At 47.6% G+C, this 13,120-nt stretch overlaps 1 protein-coding gene across 9 annotated transcripts in view; it reads left to right on the forward strand.

Moving 5' to 3' along the window:
• The window catches only part of PDE1B (phosphodiesterase 1B), a 130,159-nt gene that overhangs the window by 109,449 nt on the left and 7,590 nt on the right, over positions 1 to 13,120 (forward strand). For all 9 annotated transcript variants that reach the window (XM_083599764.1, XM_083599765.1, XM_083599766.1 and 6 more), the window contains 8 exons: positions 215 to 315; positions 1,172 to 1,297; positions 4,393 to 4,494; positions 5,568 to 5,688; positions 7,307 to 7,388; positions 7,610 to 7,727; positions 10,282 to 10,418; positions 11,715 to 11,833. In XM_083599764.1, coding sequence (XP_083455890.1) covers positions 215 to 315; positions 1,172 to 1,297; positions 4,393 to 4,494; positions 5,568 to 5,688; positions 7,307 to 7,388; positions 7,610 to 7,727; positions 10,282 to 10,418; positions 11,715 to 11,812 — 885 coding nt within the window. In that variant the 3' untranslated portion in view covers positions 11,813 to 11,833. The remainder of the gene's footprint in view (positions 1 to 214; positions 316 to 1,171; positions 1,298 to 4,392; positions 4,495 to 5,567; positions 5,689 to 7,306; positions 7,389 to 7,609; positions 7,728 to 10,281; positions 10,419 to 11,714; positions 11,834 to 13,120) is intronic.

Below are 13,120 nucleotides of genomic sequence, written 5' to 3' on the forward strand. Positions count from 1 at the left end.
GCCATTGGGAAGCCACCAAAGCACTATGCTATTCTGAGGGTGACCCATGAGTATGAACTGGACTTGTTCACCCACACAGGAGAATATCCAACCAGGCAAAGAGATATGAGGCTAGAGGGGATCCATCCTGGTGAATACTCTGTCTCTGCTGCTGGGCAAGGGAGGGCTCCCCACAGGTTCCGATGGCACCTCCTGTTTCTGTCCCCCTTTGCAGCACTGCCTGACAGAGATTGAGGTCCTGGCCATTGTCTTTGCGGCAGCAATCCATGACTATGAGCACACAGGGACCACTAACAGCTTCCACATCCAAACCAAGTGAGCAATATGGATCTGTTTCATGTGTGTGTGTGTGTGTGTGTGTGAGAGAGAGAGAGAGAGAGAGAGAGAGAGAGAGAGAGCGAGCGCTTATTGGTACAATGGGCAGCTATTATAAAAAAGTGAAAGAAAGTCTTTTGATGGCAGAGTGGTAGAGCATGTTCCAGTCCCTGACCTAGCATAGTAACAAACAAAAACAATCCCCCGCAGTTTAAAAGGCCATGGTGGTTTAATTAGCCAAGGGCCTGAGAGAAGAGGAATGTTTTTGACTGGCACCTAAAGATGTGTAGCAAAGGCACCAGGTGAGCCTCCCTGGGGAGATCATTCCACAAATGGGGAGCCACTAAAGAAAAGGCCCATTCTTGTGTTGCCACCCTCTGGACCTGTCTTGGAGGAGGCACATGAAGAAGGGCCTCGGTGGATGATCACATGGGGAGAGGCAGTCCTTGAGATATTTTGGTCCTGTGGCATTTAGGCCTTTGTAGATTGAAACCAACAATTGGATTGGGCCCAGAAGCTAATTGGCAGCCAGTTGCCATTACTGAACTCAGTAGGGTTCAAACGAGATGGGGCAAACTTGAATATGGTGGCTCTGCCGGTCATTGGTTCTGGCTTCACTTACTGTTGGGCATCCACCTTACCAGCTTCAATGGGCTCCAACCACCACTGCAGCCAAGTCAAACTATACCCCCTATTCAGTGCTTAGAGTGTTGGACTATGGCACCTGATATGCGCGTGGGTGCATGGGTGAAAATCAGAAGAGTTCGAATGTCTACCCCAATCCCTGTGAAACAAGACTGGAATTGGCATTGCTAAAGCTGCCTCTGAACTGTACTGTTGTTCTTCCCTTCCCCAGGTCAGACACGGCCATTTTGTACAATGACCGCTCGGTGCTTGAGAACCACCACATCAGTGCTGTCTTCCGCATGATGCAGGAGGATGAGATGAACATCCTCGTCAACCTGACCAAGGACGAATTCGTGTGAGACCTCGTCCTCCTCCTGCCTGCTGAATAGGACTCACTCTTGCTGAGGAAGATGTTGCCTGGGAATGGGGGGCGGACTCTCCTGGAGGGGGCAGACATTGTGGGAGAGTCAAGCCAATGGTTTGCAACCACTGCTGTCAGCTAAAGTGGATAGGATTGTGGACACAGTGCCCTCTCATTGTGCAATGTTTACCTACTCAGAAAATGTCCCACTAAGTTGGGTGGGTTTAGGATTCCAGTTTTAAATACTTTGTTTTATTTAAGCTCATACGTGTTTCTGTTGAGCTCCTGATGGTCTCATTTCAGGTCCACACATCCAGTAGGCTTTGAATACACCACAGCAGGTATGGATAACCTTTGGCCTTCCAAATGTTGCTGAACTACATCTCTGTCATCTCTGGCCATTGGCCATGTTTGCTGAGGCTGATGGGAGTTGTGGTTGAACAATACCAGGAGGGCCAAGGTTCCCCACACCTGTGCTCTATATAGCACCAGATGCTCCCAGTTCATTCACTGGGCCCACTTTTGGTCTCCATGTCTCTTTTACCTATTGATCATGGACAGAGAACTTGTGACCCTTTAGATGTTGGATTCAAACTCTGATTGGCTGCAGCCAGCATTGCCAATGGACAGGGATGATGAGACTTGTAGCTTGGCAGCATCTGGAGGGGCATAGGTTCCTCACCCCAGCTGTTGAGGGTGATGACAGCAATACTGTAAGGACCAGGAAAACCGGAACTCATGACTTGTGCATCAATACATGAAGCAAGGGCCAGAATATTAGGCTTAATTCACAGAAGCAGCAAGTGAAGTGGTGAATTTGTTTCTGGAGTTTACCATTGGATTTCAGGTCTGAAAACAATGGCATTTCCAGGAAATTCGCATGCTATAAATAGTATATAAATGGATTTGTTGCATGGGTTGATGAAGGCTGTGGCTCTCCCCTGCCTTCACCTGGAAATATACCCAGACTGCCAACACACCACAGAAAAAGAAAGCACTTGCAATGTAGGAAAAACCAGCTACTCTGGAGTCAAAGTGCAGAGAACCTCATTTGTTCATTTCATGCACACACAGGCTCAGAGGCTTGGAATTTATGATGAGACTTTTAGCTGGAGTCAACTGGTGCAGGTGATAAGGGTCTGAGCTTCTCCAGATCCCTTCTTCCAAATGTCTTTTCATGCTTGCCCTGCTTGTCTCCTTGATTTCAACCCACATCACCTTCCTTGTTGTTGTTTAGTCATTTAGTCGTGTCCAACTCTTAGTGACCCCGTGGACCATAGCAGACCATAGCAGGCTTGCTAGGCAGCACCCGGGGCTTGGAACCCTTTTCTGGCCCAAGACAGTTTCCAAACCCTTTTCATTACCCATATCCAGACCTGCTCCCTGACCAGACTCAAAAGCAACCCATGGGTTATTTATGTAGGTCAACTTGACAGGGTCTATAGGCAGCTCACCTTTCATGATACATCACTTGGTTTTCCTGCAGGCCAGTCCTCACCCCTTTCACTTTCTGTGAGAATTCCCTATTTGCAGATGGTGCAGTTGCTTTATACTTGCATGGATCACACCACTTGGAGAAAAAAGAGGGGTATAGGAAAAACCCAACTACACAGCTGCCCCCCTTCCATACACTTCTGATGGGGACCCATCATGATTGGCTTCCTCCTGGAACTTACAGAACACCCTTATGCATGCTGGGTAGCCAGATGCTTTGTAACGATGGTCTGGATGTGCCTATACATGGAAGAAGTGTGATTATATCTTTTGTTCAGTCCTAAGAAATAGTGGGAGTAAGCTTTTGAGTTTTACAGAATTCTCCTTCAAACGCAGCTGCACAGGACTAAACAATTGCAATGATGATCACCTATTGAATCCGTTCATCTTCAGAAAAAGAATGAAATTGGATAGAGTTTGACAGACTGATAAATGTGTTATAGTTACTAAGGCCTTGCTGGGAGGCTGGGAGGCTTAACATTGCAAAGGCTTCTTGGAGGCAAGAGTAAATGAGAAGATGTATTATATTTGGGAACATATCGGCCAGAAGACAGGCATTTATGTGACTCAATGCCATTTGAGCTTCTCATGACTCCTGGGATGCAGGGCAAAAGATATAACCACCAATATTAGAGGTCATTTAGAAAGCACATCGCGACAGTGTTATTACCTGACACACATCTTGGAACAGTATCAAAGATCATCTGCTCAAATCTGGCCATTCATGATGACCAAATGGATAGATCCTTTCTTTTCTCACCAAATGTCAGGGCTCCACTGGGTGTAAGGACCTGTGATGAGCCTGCTGGATCAGACCAGGAGCCCATCCAGTCTAGCATCCTGTTCTCACTGTGGCCGCCCAGGTGCCAGTGGGAAGCCAGCAAGCTGAGCATGAGCCCAACAGCACTCGGCACACCTTTCACAGCAACTGGTATTCAGAGATATACTGTCTCTGGCAGGGGAGGTAGACTACAGCCCTGTTGATAGTCTCGTACCTCAGGAATGTGTCTAATCCTCTTTTAAAGCCATCCAGGTTGGTGGCCATCATGGCCTCCTGTGAGGGCAAGTTCCATAGTTATACTAAAGAAGAAGAGGAGATAATGGTACAGGTGGTAGAGCTGTCACACAGAAAATACATATGCCCTTCTGCCCCAAGGGCAGAGCTAGATCCAATGGGTTCAAGTTACAGGAGGGTAGATTTTTGCTCATGCACCATGAGAAACCTCTTGATGGTAAGAGCAGTTCAATAATGGAACCAATTACCCAGAGAGTGATGGGCTTGAAGCAGAGGATTTGGACAGCCTTCTGTTGGGGATGCTCTTGCTCTGGATTTCCTGCATTGTGCAGGGCATTGGACTAGACCAGTGTTCTTGCATTCTTCAACCTTGAGTCCCAAGATGTTGTTACGACTACAACTCCCATCATCCACAGCTGATTTAGCTGTCTGTGGATGAGAGGAGTTGTAGTCCAACATCTGGGGAGACAAGAATAATGAACTATACAGCCTACAAGGCCCCTTCCAACTCTATGATTTTATGAAACACACAGGAAAAGTCTGTGTGAATATCTCTTTCCTTCTGTTTTGTGTGGTGCAGGGAACTCCGTTCACTTGTGATTGAAATGGTTCTGGCTACGGACATGTCCTGTCACTTCCAGCAAGTCAAGTCCATGAAAACCTCCCTGCAGCAGCTTGAGCGGTAAGTGGCAGAAGAAGGGGACTGCAGGGGAGGCAGGGGCACAGACCATATGGCATGGATGGAGGTGCCCAAGGGAGGGGTGATAGGGACAGTGGGACCTGAGTCCTAATTTTTTCCAGCCTCGCAGAGTAACAGTGACTTGGTAAGGCCGGGGATGTCCAGCTAGCAGTGTTCCAGTGAATGTGATGACATCACAAATCTGGCTAGACAACCAGAACTGGCCGTGTGCTGATGTAACAATTCAGAGCAAGGGCAATGCTTTGAAGCAAGGTCTGAAGCCCAGAGGGAGAGGGGCTTATTTTAGCCTAGCTCTAGTTATGCTGGGGAACCTGTCCTCTATTAATGGCATTTCACTAAAGGAGTTATGGAAAGAAAAAGGAGTCTTGGGGCTTTTCAAAAGGAGCAGGTTTTGTGGGAATGGTACCAGCAGAAGGACTCTGTTTTTCTAAGAATAGACCAAAGAAAGACAGAAGAGTGGCAGAGAGGTGGAGGAGAAACAATTTATTTAGCCCATTATGTTTTGAGTCATGGACTCGTAGAACTGAGGTTCCAACCTCCAGCAATGCAGGAATATTTTGCCCAATATGGGGCTTGAGGCCATGGCTCTGAGATTAAGAGTCTCATTCTCCACTAATTGAGCCACCAACTTATCTATAATGTCATGACTTATTTTCAGGAGTTCTGGTTGTACTGAAGCACAGAGGCCCATAAATATAGACTTGGCTTACCAGTCAGCCATTATTTTTGGTTGCCATTTCTGACATGCCCAGAGGGCTTGAGAAAAGGCCAGGAGAAAAATGAGAAACAGCAGAACTTTTCCCCAAGTTCCCCAGTGGCTTGGAAGGGACTTTCCCTTTTTCTTGCCTGCTTGAAAACTGCAGTGGAAATGAGATTTTCACAATAGGGATCTGTGTGGTGCCATGTGACCTGCTTGGCCAGAGGGCTAAGATCACTTGTCTGTGGTGAGTTGGCAAGTGGGTTTGTGGCTGCCTTACCCTGTAGGGTGAAGGTGGGGTATGCCAGATGCAAGATCCAACTCTGTCCTCATTATTTCCATGATAATACTTTTCCAGAATTGACAAGTCAAAAGCACTCTCCTTGTTGCTGCATGCAGCCGACATCAGCCACCCCACCAAACAGTGGACGGTGCACTCCCGATGGACCAAGGCCCTCATGGAAGAATTCTTCCGACAGGTATAACCTGTGACCTCTGTGACTCAGAGGCCTGTTTCCTCTGGGATTATTATGCTTGCGTACAGGTGACTCCACTACAAAACAGACACACAAGACATAGCGTAGTAAGGAGTGCATGCATGTAATTTTACATTCTTGCCTTCAAATTATTTGCAAGCAAGAAATGAATCTCCCCCACCTTCCTTCCACTGTCAGTATGCTGAAAGGCAAATCCATGAAAATATGCTTGTGTGTTCCTTTCAGTATTGAGTGCAGTTTTGAAAGTGGGATCTAGTTTTGAATTGGAAGTGTGAAATATTTTGTAGGAGGCATCCCTTAGAGAAAGTTGCTGAATTATACAGAGGTAGAAGGGCTAGGATTCCTGAGCAGAGACTAAGAGCTGTGTTGAAGGAAGAACCATAACCCCCCTGACTGTTGGAAGCCATGTACTGTATTTTTCGCTCTATAACACGCACCTGACCATAACACGCACATCGTTTTTAGAGGAGGAAAACAAGGGGAAAAAAATTCTGAATGAAACAGTGGATGTATCATTTTTGTGCTTCATGCTGTGGCCACAGACATGTGATCTGATGGTGAATTTGGGGTGACCCAATGCAAAAATCCTGAGAATCCCTGTGGATCCATGCTTTGTAACCATGTTTTTGCACCATTGTGGCCCCAGGCAACAGTGGGTGCGTGATTTTTGGGGGGCAGGCTGTAGCCATGGACATGCTATGTGATCTGATGGTGAATTTGGGGTGACCCAATGCAAAGATCCTGAGGATTCATGTGGATCCATGCTTTGTAACTACATTTTAAGTGGGGAGGGAAGGAAAAACACAGAAGGGACAAGGAGCATGAGAGGGGTGTGCAGAGAAGCAGCTGGCTAAGAATGCAGGAGAGGGATTTAACGGGAGGGAGGAAAGAAAGGCAAAAGTTCCCCCCCACCCAAGCCAGCCCCCCCCTTTCTCTCTCCCTCTCCCACCTGCATGTTTTCTGGCTGCCTGCGAGGAGCAGGGAGAGGAATTAGAAGGAAGGACGCTCTGCTTTCCCCTCTGCTTGCCTGGAGGGGAGGGGATTTGCCTGCTCTTTGTTCCGTTTGAGCAAACACAGCAACGAAACACAAGCGGGTGGGCAGTAAGACCCTGAGGCAGTATGCAGGAAAGCAGCAACTTCCTCTTTTCAGGTTTCCCTTCTCCATCACGCGATTTGATTTTTGCCTGATTTTTGTTCCTGCGCTCGCCCTAGTCGGCTCCAGGGACCACACATTCGCTCAATAACACGCACAGACATTTCCCCTTCCTTTTTAGGAGAAAAAATCTGCGTGTTATAGAGAGAAAAATACGGTATTTATGATCTCCAGGCAATGCATCTTATCAGGTGGCCTGTTTGTTTTCATTTCTCCTCCCTATGCTGCCAGTCTGTAGCCATGGGTACATGTGTGTTTGGTTTTAAACACACCAAACCAAACCAAAGATTCTCAGGATTTCACAGCAATTGCAGCGTTTTCCCTGAAGAGTGATAGTCTGTGCTTCACAGCACAATAGTAGCCATGCTTGCTACCCTGGGATCAGTCTGCTTGGCTCAGATGTCTTGCTCTTAGGGTTGGTTCTGATGCTGCATTTGCTTTCTCTAGGGTGACAAAGAGGCTGAGCTTGGTTTGCCTTTCTCCCCTTTGTGTGACCGTACATCCACGCTGGTGGCTCAGTCCCAGATTGGTGAGTTGCACAATACCAGGCTGTATTCTTTGGTGAGGCCCTCACGACCAGCATCTCCTTCCCTAGTGGGGCTCACCACCAGTCCTGCTCCATCTGCCACCTTATTTCATCCTGCTGTCATTCTTTCCCACTAGATACCATCCCTCTCTGTGGTGCACCACGGTGCCTGGGGGAGCGGAGGGGTCCACAGCCCTGTTGTTAAGGCATCTTCCTTTCCACAGGCTTCATTGATTTCATTGTGGAGCCCACTTTCCAAGTTCTGACGGATGTGGCTGAGAAGATGGTCATCCCCCTGGTGGAGGAGGGCTCCAAGAACAAATCCTCCAGCCAGCAGAGCAGGTTTGTACACAGGGAGGGCTGGGGCGGAGAGGAGCACTGGCATGGAGAAGCAGCCAGAACCAGTTCCAAAGGAAGAGAGACCGGCTTCTTCAGTGTCATGCGCTGTGCCACAAGTTCCCAACATGCTGTCACATGCTAATGTGACCAATAAAAAATAACCCAGGGTGATGATAGGGCAGTGGTAGGTGGCTTGATTCTCAATGGCTGAGCTCACCAGGGACAAGAGAGCTGGGTTGGTCCTTACTCCTTTGGTGTACTTGAGTGAAGCCCGTTCATGTTACCTAATGGTACTCTCCATGCCATGGACTACATCACCCCTACTTGGGATAGCACCCCTGGGTAGCATACCTGCAGTCCTCCAATCATAATGACAAGCCAGTTTCCTGATACAGTGGAACCTCGGTTTTCAAACGTAATCCATTCCGGAAGACTGTTCGACTTCCAAAACGTTAGAAAACTGAAGATCAAAGGGCGGTCAGCAAAATCCATTGACAAAATGGAGAAATGCGCCTTGGAAGCCATTCGACTTCCAAGGTGCATTTGAAAATGGAAGCAATTACTTCTGGATTTTTGACATTCAGGTTCCGAATTGTTTGTCAACGGAGACGTTCAAGAACCGAGGTTCCACTGTACAGCGGTACCGTGGGTTAAGTACTTAATTCGTTCTGGAGCATGCCTAGCCCCACCACCTGAAGCGGCTGCCTCATTGCCTTATGGGAGGGCCAGCCCTGGAGGGGAAGTTCAGCTTTTGAAGAAGAAGAAGAAGAGTTTGGATTTGATATCCCACTTTACCACTATCGGAAGGAGTCTCAAAGCGGCTAACATTCTCCTTTCCCTTCCTCCCCCACAACAAACACTCTGTGAGGTGAGTGGGGCTGAGAGACTTCAGAGAAGTGTGACTGGCCCAAGGTCATCCAGCAGCTGCATGTGGAGGAGCAGGGAAGCGAACCCGGTTCCCCAGATTACGAGACTACCGCTCTTAACCACTACACCACACTGGGTCTCTGAAGCATGTTTGCTGTGGGAGAGTCAGCCAGCCTTCTTTCTTTTGAAGAATAATAGGGGCTTTTTTCATTTCCCATCTCTCCCTGTGAGTTTTGGGGGGCTGTGGAGTGCTTCCCCTCTTGACTGCCTCTCGCCTGCTTGTCAGGGGAAGGCAGCGAGGACCAAAGGGAGCCTGTGTCAGCCTGTGAGATCAATTGGAACCTTTCAAGGTGCCAGCTCTGTGCGTCCCCAAACTCCCGTGAGGCAAGCGCCAAGCAGCACAGCCAGCGGCAATGTCGGGCTTCACATAAACGGGCCCCTTTGTAGCTGGAAATTGCCTTGGCGTGGCTCACCATGCAAGCTGTTCTTTGTGCACCTGGCTTGGGGATGCCCAAGGGAGAAACATGGATCCTTCCCCCCACCCCGCTCCTGTTCCTGTCTTGGTTGTCACTCCCAAAGCTGGGCAAGTTCACAGGAGAGTCTTTAATTTGATTTGATTTTTATTTGTGGGTATTACTATTTCTTATTTTATTTTTTTAAAAAGAATACCTCCTCCCTTCCAGTTTGAAAATGGAACAGGGGTGGGGAACTTGTGGTCCTTCAGCTCCCATCCATTCCAGCCAGCCTGGCAAGTAGCCAGAGGTGATGGGTGGTCTGGTCCAGCAGCATCTGAAGCACCCCAGGTTTCCCCATTCCTGACTTAAAATGTACAATACAAAATAGGAGTTGGGGGCGGGGAGACTAAGAGAAGTTGATTTGCTACGCAGAGAAACGCAGAGATCAAGGCTAAGTGAGGAACCACTGGCAGTCATCTTTGAGAATTCCTGGAGAACAGGCGAAGTCCCGGCAGACTGGAGGAGGGCAAATGTTGTCCCTGTGGGCACCACAGTTCAAGAAGGACACTGACAAACTGGAACGTGTCCAGAGGAGGGCAACCAAAATGGTCAAAGGCCTGGAAACGATGCCTTATGAGGAACGGCTAAGGGAGCTGGGCATGTTTAGCCTGGAGAAGAGGAGGTTAAGGGGTGATATGATAGCCATGTTCAAATATATAAAAGGATGTCACATAGAGGAAGGAGAAAGGTTGTTTTCTGCTGCTCCAGAGAAGCGGACACGGAGCAATGGATCCAAACTACAAGAAAGAAGATTCCACCTAAACATTAGGAAGAACTTCCTGACAGTAAGAGCTGTTCGACAGTGGAATTTGCTGCCAAGGAGTGTGGTGGAGTCTCCTTCTTTGGAGGTCTTTAAGCAGAGGCTTGACAACCATATGCCAGGAGTGCTCTGATGGTGTTTCCTGCTTGGCAGGGGGTTGGACTCGATGGCCCTTGTGGTCTCTTCCAACTCTATGATTCTATGATTCTATGATTCTATGATTCTAAGTATAAAGTGGAAGCATGGCCAAAACCAAGGAAGTGCTTCCAGGGGCCCCTAGTTTGTCCCTAGAGGGACACCAGGCGGCAGTCCAGCCAGCGTGACTGTCTCTGGCCAAAGAAGGGTGCTGCATGGCAGGAACAGCCCTTTATGGCCCTTGCAAGGTTCCTCTGATGGTGTCTCTCACTTCCTGCAGTTCCCACTGGCGCCAGCCCTCTGTCGATGAGCATGCTGAACTGGGAGAAATCAATGCTGACATCAACAGCTTCCGTTCCACCTGGACAAAGTACATCCAAGAGAACAAACAGAAGTGGAAGGAGCGAGCTGCCAGTGGTATGGGCTGACGGTGGGGCAGAGGGATGTCTTTCTTTGTGAGTAGGGGGACAGATTTAGTTGTGTTGGATCAGTTTTCCTGGTCAAGTTTGTAAGGGAGCTGTGGTCAATACTGCCCCTTCCCCAAACTGTTAAGAAAAAAGAAAAATTTGTGGGCTCCATGACATGCATGCGCAAGTAATATGTAAATTCACCCCAAACATCCACTTCCTGACCTTGTAACAAAAAGCCCGTTAAGAACCAGCCCTTGAACACAATCTGATTGCCATTGATGTAATCATTCTTTCTCTTAATTTCCATTTGCATCTTCCCTAATGCCCCTCTAGCCGCTTTACCCTTCTTTAGATTTCTCCTTTTCTTGTATTTTCTCCCTTCTGACTTTGCTCTTTTTTAGATCAAGTAGTTGTTTTATCTCAGTATATTATAAAAAGATATTTTCTACTGGGTATGTTTTTCTGTGTATCTTTGAATAAGTATTAATAAATAAAATTTAAATAAAATAAAAAAGGGAGCCACCACATAAAAGGCCCTGCTCTTGCCATGCCTCTCCTAATGCTATTGTCGTGTTGTATTCATATCCCGCTCTTCTACAGTAAGGACAATAAGAGCAGCTTATAAGCAAGAATAAATAGAAAAGTTAATATGTAAATCCATCAACATGACCGATAGATTATTTTGTTAAAAAAAGTAAACAAACCTAACACAAACATTTCCTAATCTCAGTTTATCCAGTTCTTGTGCAATGTATGCTTGTTCTGGTATTCACACATCAGTTGGTACTGGACGGTACATTTAAAGCACTTTTCTCCCACTTTAACAGTCATGGCTTCCTCCAAAGAATCCTGAGAATTACAGCTCTGTGTGGGGTCTGTGTAAGAACTCTCAACATTCTTAACACGCTACATTTCCCAGGATTCTTTGGGGAAAGCCAAGACTTTTAAAGTGATAGAGTAGTGCTTTAAATGCACGGAGTGGATGCGACCCAAGTTCTTTATGGCATTTCCCTCCCTTCTTTTGGACCATTGACAGGGAACCTTTGGCCCTCTGGAGATACAGTAGGCACTCATCCCTGAGTACTGGCAATGCCAGCTGGGGCTGGTGGGATTTGGAGTCCAAAGTCTGTAGGGGGTTCACAGGTTTCCTGTTCCCTCTCCTTTTTCAGGGCCTACATCTTCCTAAGCCCCCCTCGTCTCACCTTACCTGCCCCCTCACTCCTCCTGACCTTCTGCTGGGTCTCTTGATCTTGGCACCTGTACCCACAACCCCCCTGATGCTAATGCCTTTCCCCCTCCTTAGGAATTACAAACCAGACCTCCATTGACGAGCTCTCACCCTGCGAGGAGGAGGCGCGCACACCTGGAAACCAGCACAATCAGAATGGCAACGTGGAATAGCACCGTCCGTGAGGGAGCAAGGTGGGTGCTTGCTTGCCTGCTGCTACAGGGGTGCTGCTAGGAATTCTAAGAGAGCTGGGAGACCAAGCTTGTGACGCGAATCCCCATCATATTTGTATTTCCTGATTTATATGCACAGACGCAAATGTAGGTCTCTGAACAATTTAAGATTGAGGGGGGTGGAATCTCACTGGTGTTTTGCATCACACTCAGCAGGCCTGTAAGCCTAGTTTGTATTTTTTAAATAATAAAAAGGCTAAGATTAAGAAGTGGGGAGGGGAAAGAGATAGGGAGTCTAGGGGTCTGGGGCCCCTGGGCTACCTCCTAACAACACCCCTGCATTGGTGACCTGCTTGTCCCAGAACAGGGCTGGATTTAATGAACCTTAAGCGTCAGGGCTCCTAATCCCAGAGGGACCCCAAAAGTGATTAGTCCACATTGCCTAATTTTTTTGGTGGGGAAGGTCTAGCAGACCCAACTGGAGTTGCACAGCTTAAATTGATGAATTTTTTGTTGTATGCATTTCAACAATCCCAAAGTTTGAGAGTCAGTAGCACAGATGTTGTAAAGGTGTGGTGATCTGCCATGGAACAACCCCAGTGAAGAAGAGAACAGTAGTTACGCAGACCTCGTTGCTGGTTGTGAAGGGGCCCCATGACAGTCCCCAAAATGCAGGTTTGCCAGTCCCAGAATTTCAATAATCCAAGCCAGAGGGGAAGGGAAGAAGAAACAGCCCTGCATCAAGGAAGCTGCTGCCTTCTTCTTGACATAGCAGTTTTCTGTGCAGAGGGTGTTTGCTTGTTTTTAGTGGCAGAACATTCAGGTGTGTGAAATAACACCCCACCTAGCTAGTTTTTAATAAGCAATAATTGTGCCCCAGATTTTTGCAGTTTAGTGGTATAGTCCAGATGCAGGCTTATTACCTGAGAGCAAGCCTGGAGAACGTGTGGCCCTTCATACATTTGTTGGACTCCAACTCCCATCAGCCCTGGCCAGCATGGCCAATAGTCCTAGATGATGCGAGTTGTAATCCTGCAACATCTGGGGGGGGCAGTTTCCTCAGCCCCACTCTAATGCGGGGTTCTTCAACTTTGGGCCCCCCAGATACTATGGGACCACAACTCCCATCATCCCCAGCCACCTTTAACCAATGATCTGGAATGATGGGAGTTGCCCAACAAAATATGAGGATCTGCCCTGCTCTATATAAACTCAAAGTATTGCTGTTGCTTTCTTGCTCTTATTTTCAAAGGTTATTGTTAATTTTGTTATTTCCCAATCGGAATTGTTTTCATGATTTAACTCTGG

The sequence above is a fragment of the Podarcis filfolensis genome (genome assembly GCF_964270895.1).
Source record: "Podarcis filfolensis genome assembly, chromosome: 2".
Taxonomy (NCBI): domain Eukaryota; kingdom Metazoa; phylum Chordata; class Lepidosauria; order Squamata; family Lacertidae; genus Podarcis; species Podarcis filfolensis.